Here is an 18,204-nt window from a genome sequence, read left to right on the forward strand (position 1 = left end):
CTACACTGGGAATAGGGTGCCATTGGGGAGGAGATCAATATATGTGTAATTGAATGATTACGTACACACACACACACACACACACACACACACACACACACACACACACAGAGAGAGAGAGAGAGAGAGAGAGAGAGAGAGAGAGAGAGAGATCCATCCATCCATTTGGTACAACAAGAATGTCATTCAGAGGGTGTGTTCGAGTGGTAATCCTAACTAAGCCGACTGTAGACGGAACTCGGGGAGTTGCATCTTGCAATAGCCAAAAGTAAGACCCTGTAGTGGTTTTCCAACAGAAAAGCTCTGATCGTAACTCAGAAACTCTGTTTCAGTCACTTCTTTGGCCACGGTTGCGTGGGTCAAACAAAAACACCCTAACGATTGGTTGATACATAGTTCCTCCCACAATGCAGCAGAGGACGGCATGGTACAGTGGGTGAGTATCTACTGCAGAGAGACCTGAAGGAGACTTCCTCAACACCTGCATGACCTTTTGATCACTTTATTATTAAAGTTCATGCAATCGACAAGTTGTCGCAAGTCGGACATTTTCTATACCCATAATGTAACAACGATGGTCTCCGACTTGACAAAAGTGATCCACTCGAACGCGCCCAGTGACTAGGCAATCAGGCTATATCATAATAAACAGAGTAGCAACAGCATCTGCAAAGTGTGTCTATGTGTCACGACTTCTGCCGAAGTCAGTTCCTCTCCTTGTTCGACGGTCGACGTCACCGGTCTTCTAGCCATCGCCGATCCAATTTTCATGTTCCATTTGTTTTGTCTTGTTTTCACACTCACCTGGATTCAATTCCCTAATTACATGTTGTATAAGTTCCCTCTGTTTCCACCCATGTCCTTGTCGGGAATTGTTTATTTGTACGTTCTTGTGCCATGTGTGACTGGTGCGCTATGGGTTTTGTACCCATGTGCTATGTGTTACTGGTTTTGTACCCATGTGCTATGTGTTACTGGTGCGCTATGGGTTTTGTACCCATGTGCTATGTGTGACTGGTTCACTACGGGTTTTGTACCCATGTGCTATGTGTGACTGGTGCGCTATGGGTTTTGTACCCATGTGCTATGTGTTACTGGTTTTGTACCCATGTGCTATGTGTGACTGGTGCGCTATGGGTTTTGTACCCATGTGCTATGTGTTACTGGTTTTGTACCCATGTGCTATGTGTGACTGGTGCGCTATGGGTTTTGTACCCATGTGCTATGTGTGACTGGTGCGCTATGGGTTTTGTACCCATGTGCTATGTGTTACTGGTTTTGTACCCATGTGCTATGTGTTACTGGTTTTGTACCCATGTGCTATGTGTGACTGGTGAGCTATGGGTTTTGTACCCATGTGCTATGTGTTACTGGTTTTGTACCCATGTGCTATGTGTTACTGGTTTTGTACCCATGTGCTATGTGTTACTGGTTTTGTACCCATGTGCTATGTGTTACTGGTTTTGTACCCATGTGCTATGTGTGACTGGTGAGCTATGGGTTTTGTACCCATGTGCTATGTGTGACTGGTGAGCTATGGGTTTTGTACCCATGTGCTATGTGTTACTGGTTCACTACGGGTTTTGTACCCATGTGCTTGTTGTTTTATATGCCGTTAGTTTTATATATTAAATTTGGCTATTCACCAAGTTCTGCTCTCCTGCGTTTGACCTCCCAGCCACCAGTTACGCACCCCTTACACTATGTGTGAGTGTGTGGCGTCACTCACTTTTAACAGAGGACAAAACTGAATAATTTTTTTTCTTCTGATAAATCTGCAGTTCCTCACGATAAAAGGACAGCGATTAATAAAGTTTGTTTTTAAAGTCAGTCTGTCAGCTCGTTCAAATCTGTCTCAGAGTTAATTTGATTAAAACCTTCAACGGAAGGTCTCACAACCATACAGCTGTACCAACAACTACAGTCAAGTCAAAGAGGGGACAATGGATTCATAAATGAGGAAGACCTACAAGTGGGGAGATTTCTCTCCTCTCTCTCATTTTTTTTACAGACACAGATTTAAAAAAAAAAATCTCATATCACTAATTTGCTGATCCATACCTGTCATATATTTGCTGTATTTGATAAACGGTATTGTCCTTCAACTTGTAGGATTTGAAATAAGAGTAGTCATATTACAAATCTGGCGGTATGAAATAGTTATTTTAGCTGTATACGCTATTCATTAGAAATAGAAAGAATACAGTGGGAAAAAACTCTTTAAAGCACAATACATCTGTACATAATTGTACCTGAGAAATGGTTTTGCTATAAAGAACTCTCTGACCCCCCCTGTTAGTTTTCTGTCATGAGAAGACCCACTCACATGCGGAGGACGAGCTCTTCAAGAAGCTCTTCATCGGGTACAACAAGTGGTCCAGACCCGTACCCAACATCTCAGACGTGGTCATCGTCAAGTTCGGACTCTCCATAGCACAGCTCATTGATGTGGTGAGTAGCGACTGACAGGACCTGTGGACAGAGGAAGAAAGGGACAGAGAAACAGAGAAACAGCAACAAACAGAAACAGAGAAACAGTAACAAACAGAAACAGTAACAAACAGAAACAGTAACAAACAGAAACAGTAACAAACAGAAACAGTAACAAACAATAACAAACAGAAACAGTAACAAACAGAAACAGTAACAAACAATAACAAACAGAAACAGTAACAAACAGAAACAGTAACAAACAGAAACAGTAACGAACAGAAATAGTAACAAATAGAAACAGTAACAAACAGAAACAGTAATAAACAGAAACAGTAACAAACAGAAACAGTAACAAACAGAAACAGTAACGAACAGAAATAGTAACGAACAGAAATAGTAACAAACAGAAACAGGGAAACAGTAACAAACAGAAACAGTAATAAACAGAAACAGTAACAAACAGAAACAGTAACAAACAGAAACAGTAACAAACAGAAACAGTAACGAACAGAAATAGTAACGAACAGAAATAGTAACAAACAGAAACAGGGAAACAGTAACAAACAGAAACAGTAATAAACAGAAACAGTAACAAACAGAAACAGTAACAAACAGAAACAGTAACAAACAGAAACAGGGAAACAGTAACAAACAGAAACAGTAACAAACACAAACAGTAACAAACAGAAACAGTAACAAATAGAAACAGTAACAAACAGAAACAGTAACGAACAGAAATAGTAACAAACAGAAACAGTAACAAACAGAAACAGGGAAACAGTAACAAACAGAAACAGTAACAAACAGAAACAGTAACAAACAGAAACAGTAACAAATAGAAACAGTAACAAACAGAAACAGTAACGAACAGAAATAGTAACAAACAGAAACAGTAACAAACAGAAACAGTAACAAATAGAAACAGTAACAAACAGAAACAGTAACGAACAGAAACAGTAACAAACAGAAATAGTAACAAACAGAAACAGAGAAACAGTAACAAACAGAAACAGAGAAACAGAGAAACAGAAACAAACAGAAACAGAGAAACAGAAACAAACCGAAACAGTAACAAACGGAAACAGCAACAAACAGAAACAGTAACAAACAGAAACAGCAACAAACAGAAACAGAAAACAGTAACAAACAGAAACAGTAATAAACAGAAACAGAGAAACAGTAACAAACAGAAACAGTAACAAACAGAAAAAGAGAAAGAGTAACAAACAGAAACAGCAACAAACAGAAACAGAGAAACAGTAACAAACAGAAACAGTAACAAACAGAAACAGTAACAAACAGAAAAAGAGAAAGAGTAACAAACAGAAACAGCAACAAACAGAAACAGAGAAACAGTAACAAACAGAAACAGTAACAAACAGAAACAGTAACAAACAGAAACAGTAACAAACAGAAACAGTAACAAACAGAAACAGAGAAACAGTAACAAACAGAAACAGTAACAAACAGAAACAGTAACAAACAGAAACAGTAACAAACAGAAACAGAGAAACAGAAACAGTAACAAACAGAAACAGTAACAAACAGAAACAGTAACAAACAGAAACAGAGAAACAGTAACAAACAGAAACAGTAACAAACAGAAACAGTAACAAACAGAAACAGTAACAAACAGAAACAGTAACAAACACAAACAGGGAAACAGTAACAAACAGAAACAGAGAAACAGAGAAACAGAAACAAACAGAAACAGGGAAACAGTAACAAACAGAAACAGTAATAAACAGAAACAGTAACAAACAGAAACAGTAACAAACAGAAACAGTAACAAACAGAAACAGTAACAAACAGAAACAGTAACAAATAGAAACAGTAACAAACAGAAACAGTAACGAACAGAAATAGTAACAAACAGAAACAGTAACAAACAGAAACAGTAACAAATAGAAACAGTAACAAACAGAAACAGTAACGAACAGAAACAGTAACAAACAGAAACAGTAACGAACAGAAATAGTAACAAACAGAAACAGTAACGAACAGAAACAGTAACAAACAGAAATAGTAACAAACAGAAACAGTAACAAACAATAACAAACAGAAACAGTAACAAACAGAAACAGTAACAAACAGAAACAGTAACGAACAGAAATAGTAACAAATAGAAACAGTAACAAACAGAAACAGTAATAAACAGAAACAGAAACAAACAGAAACAGTAACAAACAGAAACAGTAACGAACAGAAATAGTAACGAACAGAAATAGTAACAAACAGAAACAGGGAAACAGTAACAAACAGAAACAGTAATAAACAGAAACAGTAACAAACAGAAACAGTAACAAACAGAAACAGTAACAAACAGAAACAGAAACAGAGAAACAGTAATAAACAGAAACAGTAATAAACAGAAACAGTAACAAACAGAAACAGTAACAAACAGAAACAGTAACAAACAGAAACAGTAACGAACAGAAATAGTAACGAACAGAAATAGTAACAAACAGAAACAGGGAAACAGTAACAAACAGAAACAGTAATAAACAGAAACAGTAACAAACAGAAACAGTAACAAACAGAAAAAGTAACAAACAGAAACAGTAACGAACAGAAATAGTAACGAACAGAAATAGTAACAAACAGAAACAGGGAAACAGTAACAAACAGAAACAGTAATAAACAGAAACAGTAACAAACAGAAACAGTAACAAACAGAAACAGTAACAAACAGAAACAGTAACGAACAGAAATAGTAACGAACAGAAATAGTAACAAACAGAAACAGGGAAACAGTAACAAACAGAAACAGTAATAAACAGAAACAGTAACAAACAGAAACAGTAACAAACAGAAACAGTAACAAACAGAAACAGGGAAACAGTAACAAACAGAAACAGTAACAAACAGAAACAGTAACAAACAGAAACAGTAACAAATAGAAACAGTAACAAACAGAAACAGTAACGAACAGAAATAGTAACAAACAGAAACAGTAACAAACAGAAACAGGGAAACAGTAACAAACAGAAACAGTAACAAACAGAAACAGTAACAAACAGAAACAGTAACAAATAGAAACAGTAACAAACAGAAACAGTAACGAACAGAAATAGTAACAAACAGAAACAGTAACAAACAGAAACAGTAACAAATAGAAACAGTAACAAACAGAAACAGTAACGAACAGAAACAGTAACAAACAGAAATAGTAACAAACAGAAACAGAGAAACAGTAACAAACAGAAACAGAGAAACAGAGAAACAGAAACAAACAGAAACAGAGAAACAGAAACAAACCGAAACAGTAACAAACGGAAACAGCAACAAACAGAAACAGTAACAAACAGAAACAGCAACAAACAGAAACAGAAAACAGTAACAAACAGAAACAGTAATAAACAGAAACAGAGAAACAGTAACAAACAGAAACAGTAACAAACAGAAAAAGAGAAAGAGTAACAAACAGAAACAGCAACAAACAGAAACAGAGAAACAGTAACAAACAGAAACAGTAACAAACAGAAACAGTAACAAACAGAAAAAGAGAAAGAGTAACAAACAGAAACAGCAACAAACAGAAACAGAGAAACAGTAACAAACAGAAACAGTAACAAACAGAAACAGTAACAAACAGAAACAGTAACAAACAGAAACAGTAACAAACAGAAACAGAGAAACAGTAACAAACAGAAACAGTAACAAACAGAAACAGTAACAAACAGAAACAGTAACAAACAGAAACAGAGAAACAGAAACAGTAACAAACAGAAACAGTAACAAACAGAAACAGTAACAAACACAAACAGGGAAACAGTAACAAACAGAAACAGAGAAACAGAGAAACAGAAACAAACAGAAACAGGGAAACAGTAACAAACAGAAACAGTAATAAACAGAAACAGTAACAAACAGAAACAGTAACAAACAGAAACAGTAACAAACAGAAACAGTAACGAACAGAAATAGTAACGAACAGAAATAGTAACAAACAGAAACAGGGAAACAGTAACAAACAGAAACAGTAACAAACAGAAACAGTAACAAACAGAAACAGTAACAAATAGAAACAGTAACAAACAGAAACAGTAACGAACAGAAATAGTAAAAAACAGAAACAGTAACAAACAGAAACAGTAACAAATAGAAACAGTAACAAACAGAAACAGTAACGAACAGAAACAGTAACAAACAGAAATAGTAACAAACAGAAACAGAGAAACAGTAACAAACAGAAACAGAGAAACAGAGAAACAGAAACAAACAGAAACAGAGAAACAGAAACAAACCGAAACAGTAACAAACGGAAACAGCAACAAACAGAAACAGTAACAAACAGAAACAGCAACAAACAGAAACAGAAAACAGTAACAAACAGAAACAGTAATAAACAGAAACAGAGAAACAGTAACAAACAGAAACAGTAACAAACAGAAAAAGAGAAAGAGTAACAAACAGAAACAGCAACAAACAGAAACAGAGAAACAGTAACAAACAGAAACAGTAACAAACAGAAACAGTAACAAACAGAAAAAGAGAAAGAGTAACAAACAGAAACAGCAACAAACAGAAACAGAGAAACAGTAACAAACAGAAACAGTAACAAACAGAAACAGTAACAAACAGAAACAGTAACAAACAGAAACAGTAACAAACAGAAACAGAGAAACAGTAACAAACAGAAACAGTAACAAACAGAAACAGTAACAAACAGAAACAGTAACAAACAGAAACAGAGAAACAGAAACAGTAACAAACAGAAACAGTAACAAACAGAAACAGTAACAAACACAAACAGGGAAACAGTAACAAACAGAAACAGAGAAACAGAGAAACAGAAACAAACAGAAACAGGGAAACAGTAACAAACAGAAACAGTAATAAACAGAAACAGTAACAAACAGAAACAGTAACAAACAGAAACAGTAACAAACAGAAACAGTAACGAACAGAAATAGTAACGAACAGAAATAGTAACAAACAGAAACAGGGAAACAGTAACAAACAGAAACAGTAACAAACAGAAACAGTAACAAACAGAAACAGTAACAAATAGAAACAGTAACAAACAGAAACAGTAACGAACAGAAATAGTAAAAAACAGAAACAGTAACAAACAGAAACAGTAACAAATAGAAACAGTAACAAACAGAAACAGTAACGAACAGAAACAGTAACAAACAGAAATAGTAACAAACAGAAACAGAGAAACAGTAACAAACAGAAACAGAGAAACAGAGAAACAGAAACAAACAGAAACAGAGAAACAGAAACAAACCGAAACAGTAACAAACGGAAACAGCAACAAACAGAAACAGTAACAAACAGAAACAGCAACAAACAGAAACAGAAAACAGTAACAAACAGAAACAGTAATAAACAGAAACAGAGAAACAGTAACAAACAGAAACAGTAACAAACAGAAAAAGAGAAAGAGTAACAAACAGAAACAGCAACAAACAGAAACAGAGAAACAGTAACAAACAGAAACAGTAACAAACAGAAACAGTAACAAACAGAAAAAGAGAAAGAGTAACAAACAGAAACAGCAACAAACAGAAACAGAGAAACAGTAACAAACAGAAACAGTAACAAACAGAAACAGTAACAAACAGAAACAGTAACAAACAGAAACAGTAACAAACAGAAACAGAGAAACAGTAACAAACAGAAACAGTAACAAACAGAAACAGTAACAAACAGAAACAGTAACAAACAGAAACAGAGAAACAGAAACAGTAACAAACAGAAACAGTAACAAACAGAAACAGTAACAAACAGAAACAGAGAAACAGTAACAAACAGAAACAGTAACAAACAGAAACAGTAACAAACAGAAACAGTAACAAACAGAAACAGTAACAAACACAAACAGGGAAACAGTAACAAACAGAAACAGAGAAACAGAGAAACAGAAACAAACAGAAACAGGGAAACAGTAACAAACAGAAACAGTAATAAACAGAAACAGTAACAAACAGAAACAGTAACAAACAGAAACAGTAACAAACAGAAACAGTAACGAACAGAAATAGTAACGAACAGAAATAGTAACAAACAGAAACAGGGAAACAGTAACAAACAGAAACAGTAACAAACAGAAACAGTAACAAACAGAAACAGTAACAAATAGAAACAGTAACAAACAGAAACAGTAACGAACAGAAATAGTAACAAACAGAAACAGTAACAAACAGAAACAGTAACAAATAGAAACAGTAACAAACAGAAACAGTAACGAACAGAAACAGTAACAAACAGAAACAGTAACGAACAGAAATAGTAACAAACAGAAACAGTAACGAACAGAAACAGTAACAAACAGAAATAGTAACAAACAGAAACAGTAACAAACAATAACAAACAGAAACAGTAACAAACAGAAACAGTAACAAACAGAAACAGTAACGAACAGAAATAGTAACAAATAGAAACAGTAACAAACAGAAACAGTAATAAACAGAAACAGAAACAAACAGAAACAGTAACAAACAGAAACAGTAACGAACAGAAATAGTAACGAACAGAAATAGTAACAAACAGAAACAGGGAAACAGTAACAAACAGAAACAGTAATAAACAGAAACAGTAACAAACAGAAACAGTAACAAACAGAAACAGTAACAAACAGAAACAGAAACAGAGAAACAGTAATAAACAGAAACAGTAATAAACAGAAACAGTAACAAACAGAAACAGTAACAAACAGAAACAGTAACAAACAGAAACAGTAACGAACAGAAATAGTAACGAACAGAAATAGTAACAAACAGAAACAGGGAAACAGTAACAAACAGAAACAGTAATAAACAGAAACAGTAACAAACAGAAACAGTAACAAACAGAAACAGTAACAAACAGAAACAGTAACGAACAGAAATAGTAACGAACAGAAATAGTAACAAACAGAAACAGGGAAACAGTAACAAACAGAAACAGTAACAAACAGAAACAGTAACAAACAGAAACAGTAACAAATAGAAACAGTAACAAACAGAAACAGTAACGAACAGAAATAGTAACAAACAGAAACAGTAACAAACAGAAACAGTAACAAATAGAAACAGTAACAAACAGAAACAGTAACGAACAGAAACAGTAACAAACAGAAATAGTAACAAACAGAAACAGAGAAACAGTAACAAACAGAAACAGAGAAACAGAGAAACAGAAACAAACAGAAACAGAGAAACAGAAACAAACCGAAACAGTAACAAACAGAAACAGTAACAAACAGAAACAGTAACAAACAGAAACAGAGAAACAGTAACAAACAGAAACAGTAACAAACAGAAACAGTAACAAACAGAAACAGTAACAAACAGAAACAGAGAAACAGAAACAGTAACAAACAGAAACAGTAACAAACAGAAACAGTAACAAACAGAAACAGAGAAACAGTAACAAACAGAAACAGTAACAAACAGAAACAGTAACAAACAGAAACAGTAACAAACAGAAACAGTAACAAACACAAACAGGGAAACAGTAACAAACAGAAACAGAGAAACAGAGAAACAGAAACAAACAGAAACAGGGAAACAGTAACAAACAGAAACAGTAATAAACAGAAACAGTAACAAACAGAAACAGTAACAAACAGAAACAGTAACAAACAGAAACAGTAACGAACAGAAATAGTAACGAACAGAAATAGTAACAAACAGAAACAGGGAAACAGTAACAAACAGAAACAGTAACAAACAGAAACAGTAACAAACAGAAACAGTAACAAATAGAAACAGTAACAAACAGAAACAGTAACGAACAGAAATAGTAACAAACAGAAACAGTAACAAACAGAAACAGTAACAAATAGAAACAGTAACAAACAGAAACAGTAACGAACAGAAACAGTAAAAACAGAAACAGTAACGAACAGAAATAGTAACAAACAGAAACAGTAACGAACAGAAACAGTAACAAACAGAAATAGTAACAAACAGAAACAGTAACAAACAATAACAAACAGAAACAGTAACAAACAGAAACAGTAACAAACAGAAACAGTAACGAACAGAAATAGTAACAAATAGAAACAGTAACAAACAGAAACAGTAATAAACAGAAACAGAAACAAACAGAAACAGTAACAAACAGAAACAGTAACGAACAGAAATAGTAACGAACAGAAATAGTAACAAACAGAAACAGGGAAACAGTAACAAACAGAAACAGTAATAAACAGAAACAGTAACAAACAGAAACAGTAACAAACAGAAACAGTAACAAACAGAAACAGAAACAGAGAAACAGTAATAAACAGAAACAGTAATAAACAGAAACAGTAACAAACAGAAACAGTAACAAACAGAAACAGTAACAAACAGAAACAGTAACGAACAGAAATAGTAACGAACAGAAATAGTAACAAACAGAAACAGGGAAACAGTAACAAACAGAAACAGTAATAAACAGAAACAGTAACAAACAGAAACAGTAACAAACAGAAACAGTAACAAACAGAAACAGTAACGAACAGAAATAGTAACGAACAGAAATAGTAACAAACAGAAACAGGGAAACAGTAACAAACAGAAACAGTAACAAACAGAAACAGTAACAAACAGAAACAGTAACAAATAGAAACAGTAACAAACAGAAACAGTAACGAACAGAAATAGTAACAAACAGAAACAGTAACAAACAGAAACAGTAACAAATAGAAACAGTAACAAACAGAAACAGTAACGAACAGAAACAGTAACAAACAGAAATAGTAACAAACAGAAACAGAGAAACAGTAACAAACAGAAACAGAGAAACAGAGAAACAGAAACAAACAGAAACAGAGAAACAGAAACAAACCGAAACAGTAACAAACAGAAACAGCAACAAACAGAAACAGTAACAAACAGAAACAGCAACAAACAGAAACAGAGAAACAGTAACAAACAGAAACAGTAACAAACAGAAACAGAGAAACAGTAACAAACAGAAACAGCAACAAACAGAAACAGAGAAACAGTAACAAACAGAAACAGTAACAAACAGAAACAGAGAAACAGTTACAAACAGAAACAGTAACAAACAATAACAGTAACAAACAGAAACAGAGAAACAGAAACAGTAACAAACAGAAACAGTAACAAACAGAAACAGTAACAAACAGAAACAGAGAAACAGTAACAAACAGAAACAGTAACAAACAGAAACAGAGAAACAGTAACAAACAGAAACAGAGAAACAGTAACAAACAGAAACAGTAACAAACAGAAACAGTAACAAACAGAAACAGAGAAACAGTTACAAACAGAAACAGTAACAAACAGAAACAGTAACAAACACAAACAGTACCAAACAGTAACAAACAGAAACAAACAGAAACAAACAGAAACAAACAGTAACAATCAGAAACAGTAACGAACAGAAACAGTAACAAACAGAAATAGTAACAAACAGAAACAGTAACAAACAATAACAAACAGAAACAGTAACAAACAGAAACAGTACCAAACAGTAACAAACAGAAACAAACAGAAACAAACAGAAACAAACAGAAACAAACAGTAGCAAACAGAAACAAACAGTAACAAACAGAAACAGAAACAAACAGAAACAAACAGAAACAAACAGTAACAAACAGAAACAAACAGTAACAAACAGAAACAGTAACAAACAGAAACAGTGAAACAGTAACAAACATAAACAGTAATAAACAGAAACAGTAACAAACAGAAACAGTAACAAACAGAAACAAACAGAAACAAACAGAAACAGTAACAATCAGAAACAGAGAAACAGAAACAAACATAAACAGTAATAAACAGAAACAGTAACAAACAGAAACAGTAACAAACAGAAACAGTAACATACAGTAACAAACACAAACAGTAATAAACAGAAACAGTAACAAACAGAAACAATAACAAACAGAAACAGAGAAACAGTAACAAACAGAAACAGTAACAAACAGAAACAGTAACAAATAGAAACAGTAACAAACAGAAACAGTAACAAACAGAAACAGAAACAAACAGAAACAGTAACAAACAGAAACAGTAACAAACAGAAACAAACAGAAACAGTAACAAACAGAAACAGTAACAAACAGAAACAGTGAAACAGAAACAAACAGAAACAGAAACAAACAGAAACAGTAACAAAAAGAAACAGTAATGAACAGAAATAGTAACAAACAGAAACAGTAACGAACAGAAATAGTAACAAACAGAAACAGTAACAAACAGAAACAGTAACAAACAGAAACAGAAACAAACAGAAACAGTAACAAACAGAAACAGTGAAACAGAAACAGTAACAAACAGAAACAGTGAAACAGAAACAAACAGAAACAGTAACAAACAATAACAAACAGAAACAAACAGAAACAGTAACAAACAGAAACAAACAGAAACAGTAACAAACAGAAACAGTAACAAACAATAACAAACAGAAACAAACAGAAACAGTAACAAACAGAAACAAACAGAAACAGTAACAAACAGAAACAGTAACAAACAGAAACAGTGAAACAGAAACAGTAACAAACAGAAACAGTGAAACAGAAACAAACAGAAACAGTAACAAACAATAACAAACAGAAACAAACAGAAACAGTAACAAACAGAAACAAACAGAAACAGTAACAAACAGAAACAGTAACAAACAATAACAAACAGAAACAAACAGAAACAGTAACAAACAGAAACAAACAGAAACAGTAACAAACAGAAACAGTAACAAACAGAAACAGTGAAACAGAAACAGTAACAAACAGAAACAAACAGAAACAGTAACAAACAGAAACAAACAGAAACAGTAACAAACAGAAACAGTAACAAACAGAAACAATAACAAACAGAAACAGTAACAAACAGAAACAGTAACAAACAGAAACAGTAACAAACAGAAACAAACAGAAACAGTAACAAACAATAACAAACAGAAACAAACAGAAACAAACAGAAACAGTAACAAACAATAACAAACAGAAACAAACAGAAACAGTAACAAACAGAAACAGTAACAAACAGAAACAGTGAAACAGAAACAGTAACAAACAGAAACAAACAGAAACAGAAACAAACAGAAACAGTAACAAACAGAAACAGAGAAACAGAAACAGTAACAAACAGAAACAGTAACAAACAGAAACAGAAACAGAGAAACAGAAACAGTAACAAACAGAAACAGTAACAAACAGAAACAGTAACAAACAGAAACAGTAACAAACAGAAACAGAGAAACAGTAACAAACAGAAACAGTAACAAACAGAAACAGAGAAACAGAAACAAACAGAAACAGTAACAAACAATAACAAACAGAAACAAACAGAAACAGTAACAAACAGAAACAAACAGAAACAATAACAAACAGAAACAAACAGAAACAATAACAAACAGAAACAGTAACAAACAGAAACAGTAACAAACAGAAACAGAAACAGAGAAACAGAAACAGTAACAAACAGAAACAGTAACAAACAGAAACAGTAACAAACAGAAACAGTAACAAACAGAAACAGAGAAACAGTAACAAACAGAAACAGTAACAAACAGAAACAGAGAAACAGTAACAAACAGAAACAGAGAAACAGAAACAAACAGAAACAGTAACAAACAATAACAAACAGAAACAAACAGAAACAGTAACAAACAGAAACAAACAGAAACAGTAACAAACAGAAACAAACAGAAACAGTAACGTAAGAGAAGAAACAGGGAAACAGTGACGAACAGAAACAGATAACCGAGAACAAACCAGCATCCGTGTGGAAATATGTTGTCTTGTTGTCGATGCCCCTGTGAATTGAGGCTTTTCTGAGTGCAAAACGAGGTGCTACTCAATATTAGGGTACTGTTCCTAATGTTTTGACAACCTCCTGCACCTCATCACTTCAGGCAACTTTTAACTACCTTTCCTATTGGATCACGGTTTCTCCGTGAACACTGCAGCCCTTGAGACAGGGAGAGAGGGAGAGAGCGAGTGCAACTTCACATCCATCAGGAGATTAAAGCGAAATGCTGCTGGCTATGTTATGTCTCTTTCTTGAACGTCATGAGAACCTCTACTGTTACTTTCCTGTAGGGAAAGGGCTCTCCAAACCTGTTCCTGGAGAGATACTGTCCTGTAGTAGCTGTCCAGGAACAGGGTTGGAAAGCCCTGGTATAAACCTACAGGACAGCAGCTCTCCAGGAACAGGGTTGGAGAGCCCTGGTATAAACCTACAGGACAGTAGCTCTCCAGGAACAGGGTTGGAGAGCCCTGGTGTAAACCTACAGCATTTCCCTCTACCCGTGTATTTCTCTGTATTTCTCAGTCTTTTGCCTCCTCTGTTTTCCGTTTACCTTTTTTCTTTCCCTTTCTGCAGGACGAGAAGAATCAGATGATGACCACCAACGTCTGGCTGAAACAGGTGATTCGGTCCATTCAGTATATATAGCATGTGTGATTCAGTCCATTCAGTATATATAAGCATGTGTGATTCAGTCCATTCAGTATATATATCATGTGTGATTCAGTACATTCAGTATATATAGCATGTGTGATTCAGTCCATTCAGTATATATAAGCATGTGTGATTCAGTACATTCAGTATATATAACATGTGTGATTCAGTACATTCAGTATATATAGCATGTGTGATTCAGTACATTCAGTATATAGAGCATATGTGATTCAGTCCATTCAGTATATATAGCATGTTTGATTCAGTCCATTCAGTATATATAGCATGTTTGATTCAGTCAATTCAGTATATATAGAGCATGTGTGATTCAGTACATTCAGTTTATATAGCATGTGTGTGACTGAGGTGTTTCAGTACATTCAGTTTATATAGCATGTGTGTGACTGAGGTGTTTCAGTACATTCAGTTTATATAGCATGTGTGTGACTGAGGTGTTTCAGTACATTCAGTAGGTGTAATTTTTATTAGGATCCCCATTAGCTAACGCCGTAACGCTAGCTAATCTTCCTGGGGTCCAACACCAGTTAACAAGTTAACAAACAACCACAAATCAAGACTTCACAAACATTACAAGTAGACAATACAGACAATACAAGTAGGAGATGCTATGGTGACCAGCGAGCTGAGATAAGGGGGGACTTTACCTAGCAGGGTCTTGTAGATGACATGGAGCCAGTGGGTTTGGCGACGAGTATGAAGCGAGGGCCAGCCAACGAGAGCGTACAGGTCGCATTGGTGGGTAGTATATTTGGGGGTGACTAGAGAGATATACCTGCTGGAGCGTGTGCTACAGGTGAGAGATGCTATGGTGACCAGCGAGCTGAGATAAAAGGGGACTTTACCTAGCAGGGTCTTGTAGATGACATGGAGCCAGTGGGTTTGGCGACGAGTATGAAGCAAGGCCAGCCAACGAGAGTGTACAGGTCGCAATGGTGGCTCCATGTCATCTACAAGACCCTGCTAGGTAAAGTCCCCCCTTATCTCAGCTCGCTGGTCACCATAGCATCTCCCACCTGTAGCACACGCTCCAGCAGGTATATCTCTCTATTCACCCCCAAAACCAATTCTTTCTTTGGCCGCCTCTCCTTCCAGTTCTCTGCTGCCAATGACTGGAACGAACTACAAAAATCTCTGAAACTGGAAACACTTATCTCACTCACTAGCTTTAAGCACCAACTGTCAGAGTAGCTCACAGATTACTGTACATAGCCCACCTATAATTTACACAATTTTGAACATGAAAAGTTATTAATAAACAAATTAGGCACATTTGGGAAGTCTTGACACAACATTTTGAACAGAAATGCAATGGTTAATTGGATCAGTCTAAAACTTTGAACATACACTGCTGCCATCTAGTGGTCAAAATCTATATTGCACCAGGGCTGGAATAATACATTATGGTCTTTCTCTTGTATTTCAAAGATGATGGTACAAAAATAACAGTTGTTTTTTTCTTTGTATTATCTTTCACCAGATCTAATGTGTTATATTCTCCTACATTCCTTTCACATCTCCACAAACTTCAAAGTGTTTCCTTTCAAATGGTATCAAGAAAATGCATATCCTTGCTTCAGTTCCTGAGCTAAAGGCAGTTAGATTTGGATATGACATTTTAGGCGGAAATTGAAAAAAAAGGGGCGGATCCGTAAGAGATTTTTAATAACAATATTATCTATCTGTTCTGACCATGATAAAACTGCGTCCAACATGATGCCTAGTAGTTTCGTTTTTTTCACTTGCTCTATATGCGTTCTATTCATCGACAAATTCAAGCATATATCTTGAACCAAATACAATACACTTAGTTTTAGAAATGTTCAACACCAATTTGTTCATATCAACCCACTCAGACACCATTCTTAGTTCACTGCTCAGTACATCTGTTAGCTCATTAAATTCTGATGCTGCGCTATACATTGTAGTCATTAGCCTACATGACCACTCTTGCTTTCTTCATTACTGAAGGTGCATCATTAGTGAAGATAGAGTAGAGAAGAGGGCCTAGGCAACTTCCTTGAGGAACACCACAGTTTATATCTTTATTGTTTGAAAAGATGCCATTAAATAAAACGTTTTGCCTTCTCCTGGATTGATAGCTTTCCATCCATGGTAGTGCTGCAGACTTAAAACTATAACATTTGAGTTTACCTAGTAGCAGTTTATAATCAACTACATCAAAAGCAACACTGCACCAACTAACTTCCTGTCTTCCATACTCATTAACCAATCATCTGTCATTTGTGCTAAGGCCGTACTCGTAGGATGCCCTTCTTTGTATGCATGCTGGAAACCCGTTATCAGACCATTACATGAGAAATAATCCTAGATTTGTACAGATATAATTTACTTAACACAGGCAACAAGCTTATAGGACAACTATTAGGACCATTGAATGCAGATTTTTTTAATCCTTAGGTAGTGGAATAACCTTTGACTCCTTCCAGACTTCTGGGCCCACCCCATACATCAAGCACTTATTACAAATATGAGAGATTGGAGCTGATATTTGGTTAGCTGTAACTCTAAACAATTCGGCGTCAAGATTATCTGTACCAGGTGACTTGTCATCCGAAAGAAACAACAGCGTCCTTTCTACCTCTTCCCTTTCTACTTGATGAAATTCAAACCTGCATGGCCTCTCCTCCATGATCCAATCTTTTATAAGGTTATATCACATGGAGCCATCAGTTGGAATCATAGCATTCCTCAACTTGTCCACTTTGCCGGTAAAATATGAATTAAAGTAGTTTGCAATGTCATGTGGTTTCGTAATAAATTTACCATTTGATTCAGCAAAAGAGGCAGGCATGTTTGAATTCCTACCCATGATAGTGTTCAACGTTCTCCACAGTTTTTTCCCATCAGCCTTCACTTCATCAATTTTGCGCTGATAGAATTCCTCCTTCTTTCCTTTGTTTGTCATGGTCACAAGATTTCTTAATTTACAATAACTTTGCTTCGCAAAACAGATTGCCAGATTTATCTGCTATCTTTCTGACGTTATAACGTTGAATCGTTACATTTCTCAGCTCATCATCAATCCATGGGGGGCACCATTTGACCTCACAGTGCATTTTCTGAAAGGGGCGTGCTTATCAGCTGTACTCATCAATAACTTCTTAAAAGGGGCGTGTTTTTCAGCTATACTCATTAATAACTTCATAAAGGGGCGTGTTTATCAGCTATACTCATTAATAACTTCATAAACAAACTTAGTGGCATTTCAGGATCATCCTCACTACACACTTCTAACCATTGTGCATTCTTAATCTCATCCACAAATTTGTCCTGATTGAACCCTCTGTAGGACCTTGGGTAGGTTACCTGAGGGCCAGCCTTTGGTATTTTAGTATTCCTAGTGAGTGAGTCCTGATTGAACCCTCTGTAGGACCTGTGT

At 35.2% G+C, this 18,204-nt stretch overlaps 1 protein-coding gene across 1 annotated transcript in view; it reads left to right on the plus strand.

Annotated features, from left to right (window-relative positions):
* The window catches only part of LOC110529268 (neuronal acetylcholine receptor subunit alpha-4), a 59,317-nt gene that overhangs the window by 11,181 nt on the left and 29,932 nt on the right, over positions 1 to 18,204 (plus strand). Inside the window, exons 2-3 of the mRNA XM_036984590.1 lie at positions 2,300 to 2,451; positions 14,706 to 14,750. Coding sequence (XP_036840485.1) covers positions 2,300 to 2,451; positions 14,706 to 14,750 — 197 coding nt within the window. The remainder of the gene's footprint in view (positions 1 to 2,299; positions 2,452 to 14,705; positions 14,751 to 18,204) is intronic.

Source organism: Oncorhynchus mykiss, chromosome 8 (genome assembly GCF_013265735.2).
Source record: "Oncorhynchus mykiss isolate Arlee chromosome 8, USDA_OmykA_1.1, whole genome shotgun sequence".
Classification (NCBI taxonomy): Eukaryota; Metazoa; Chordata; class Actinopteri; order Salmoniformes; family Salmonidae; genus Oncorhynchus; species Oncorhynchus mykiss.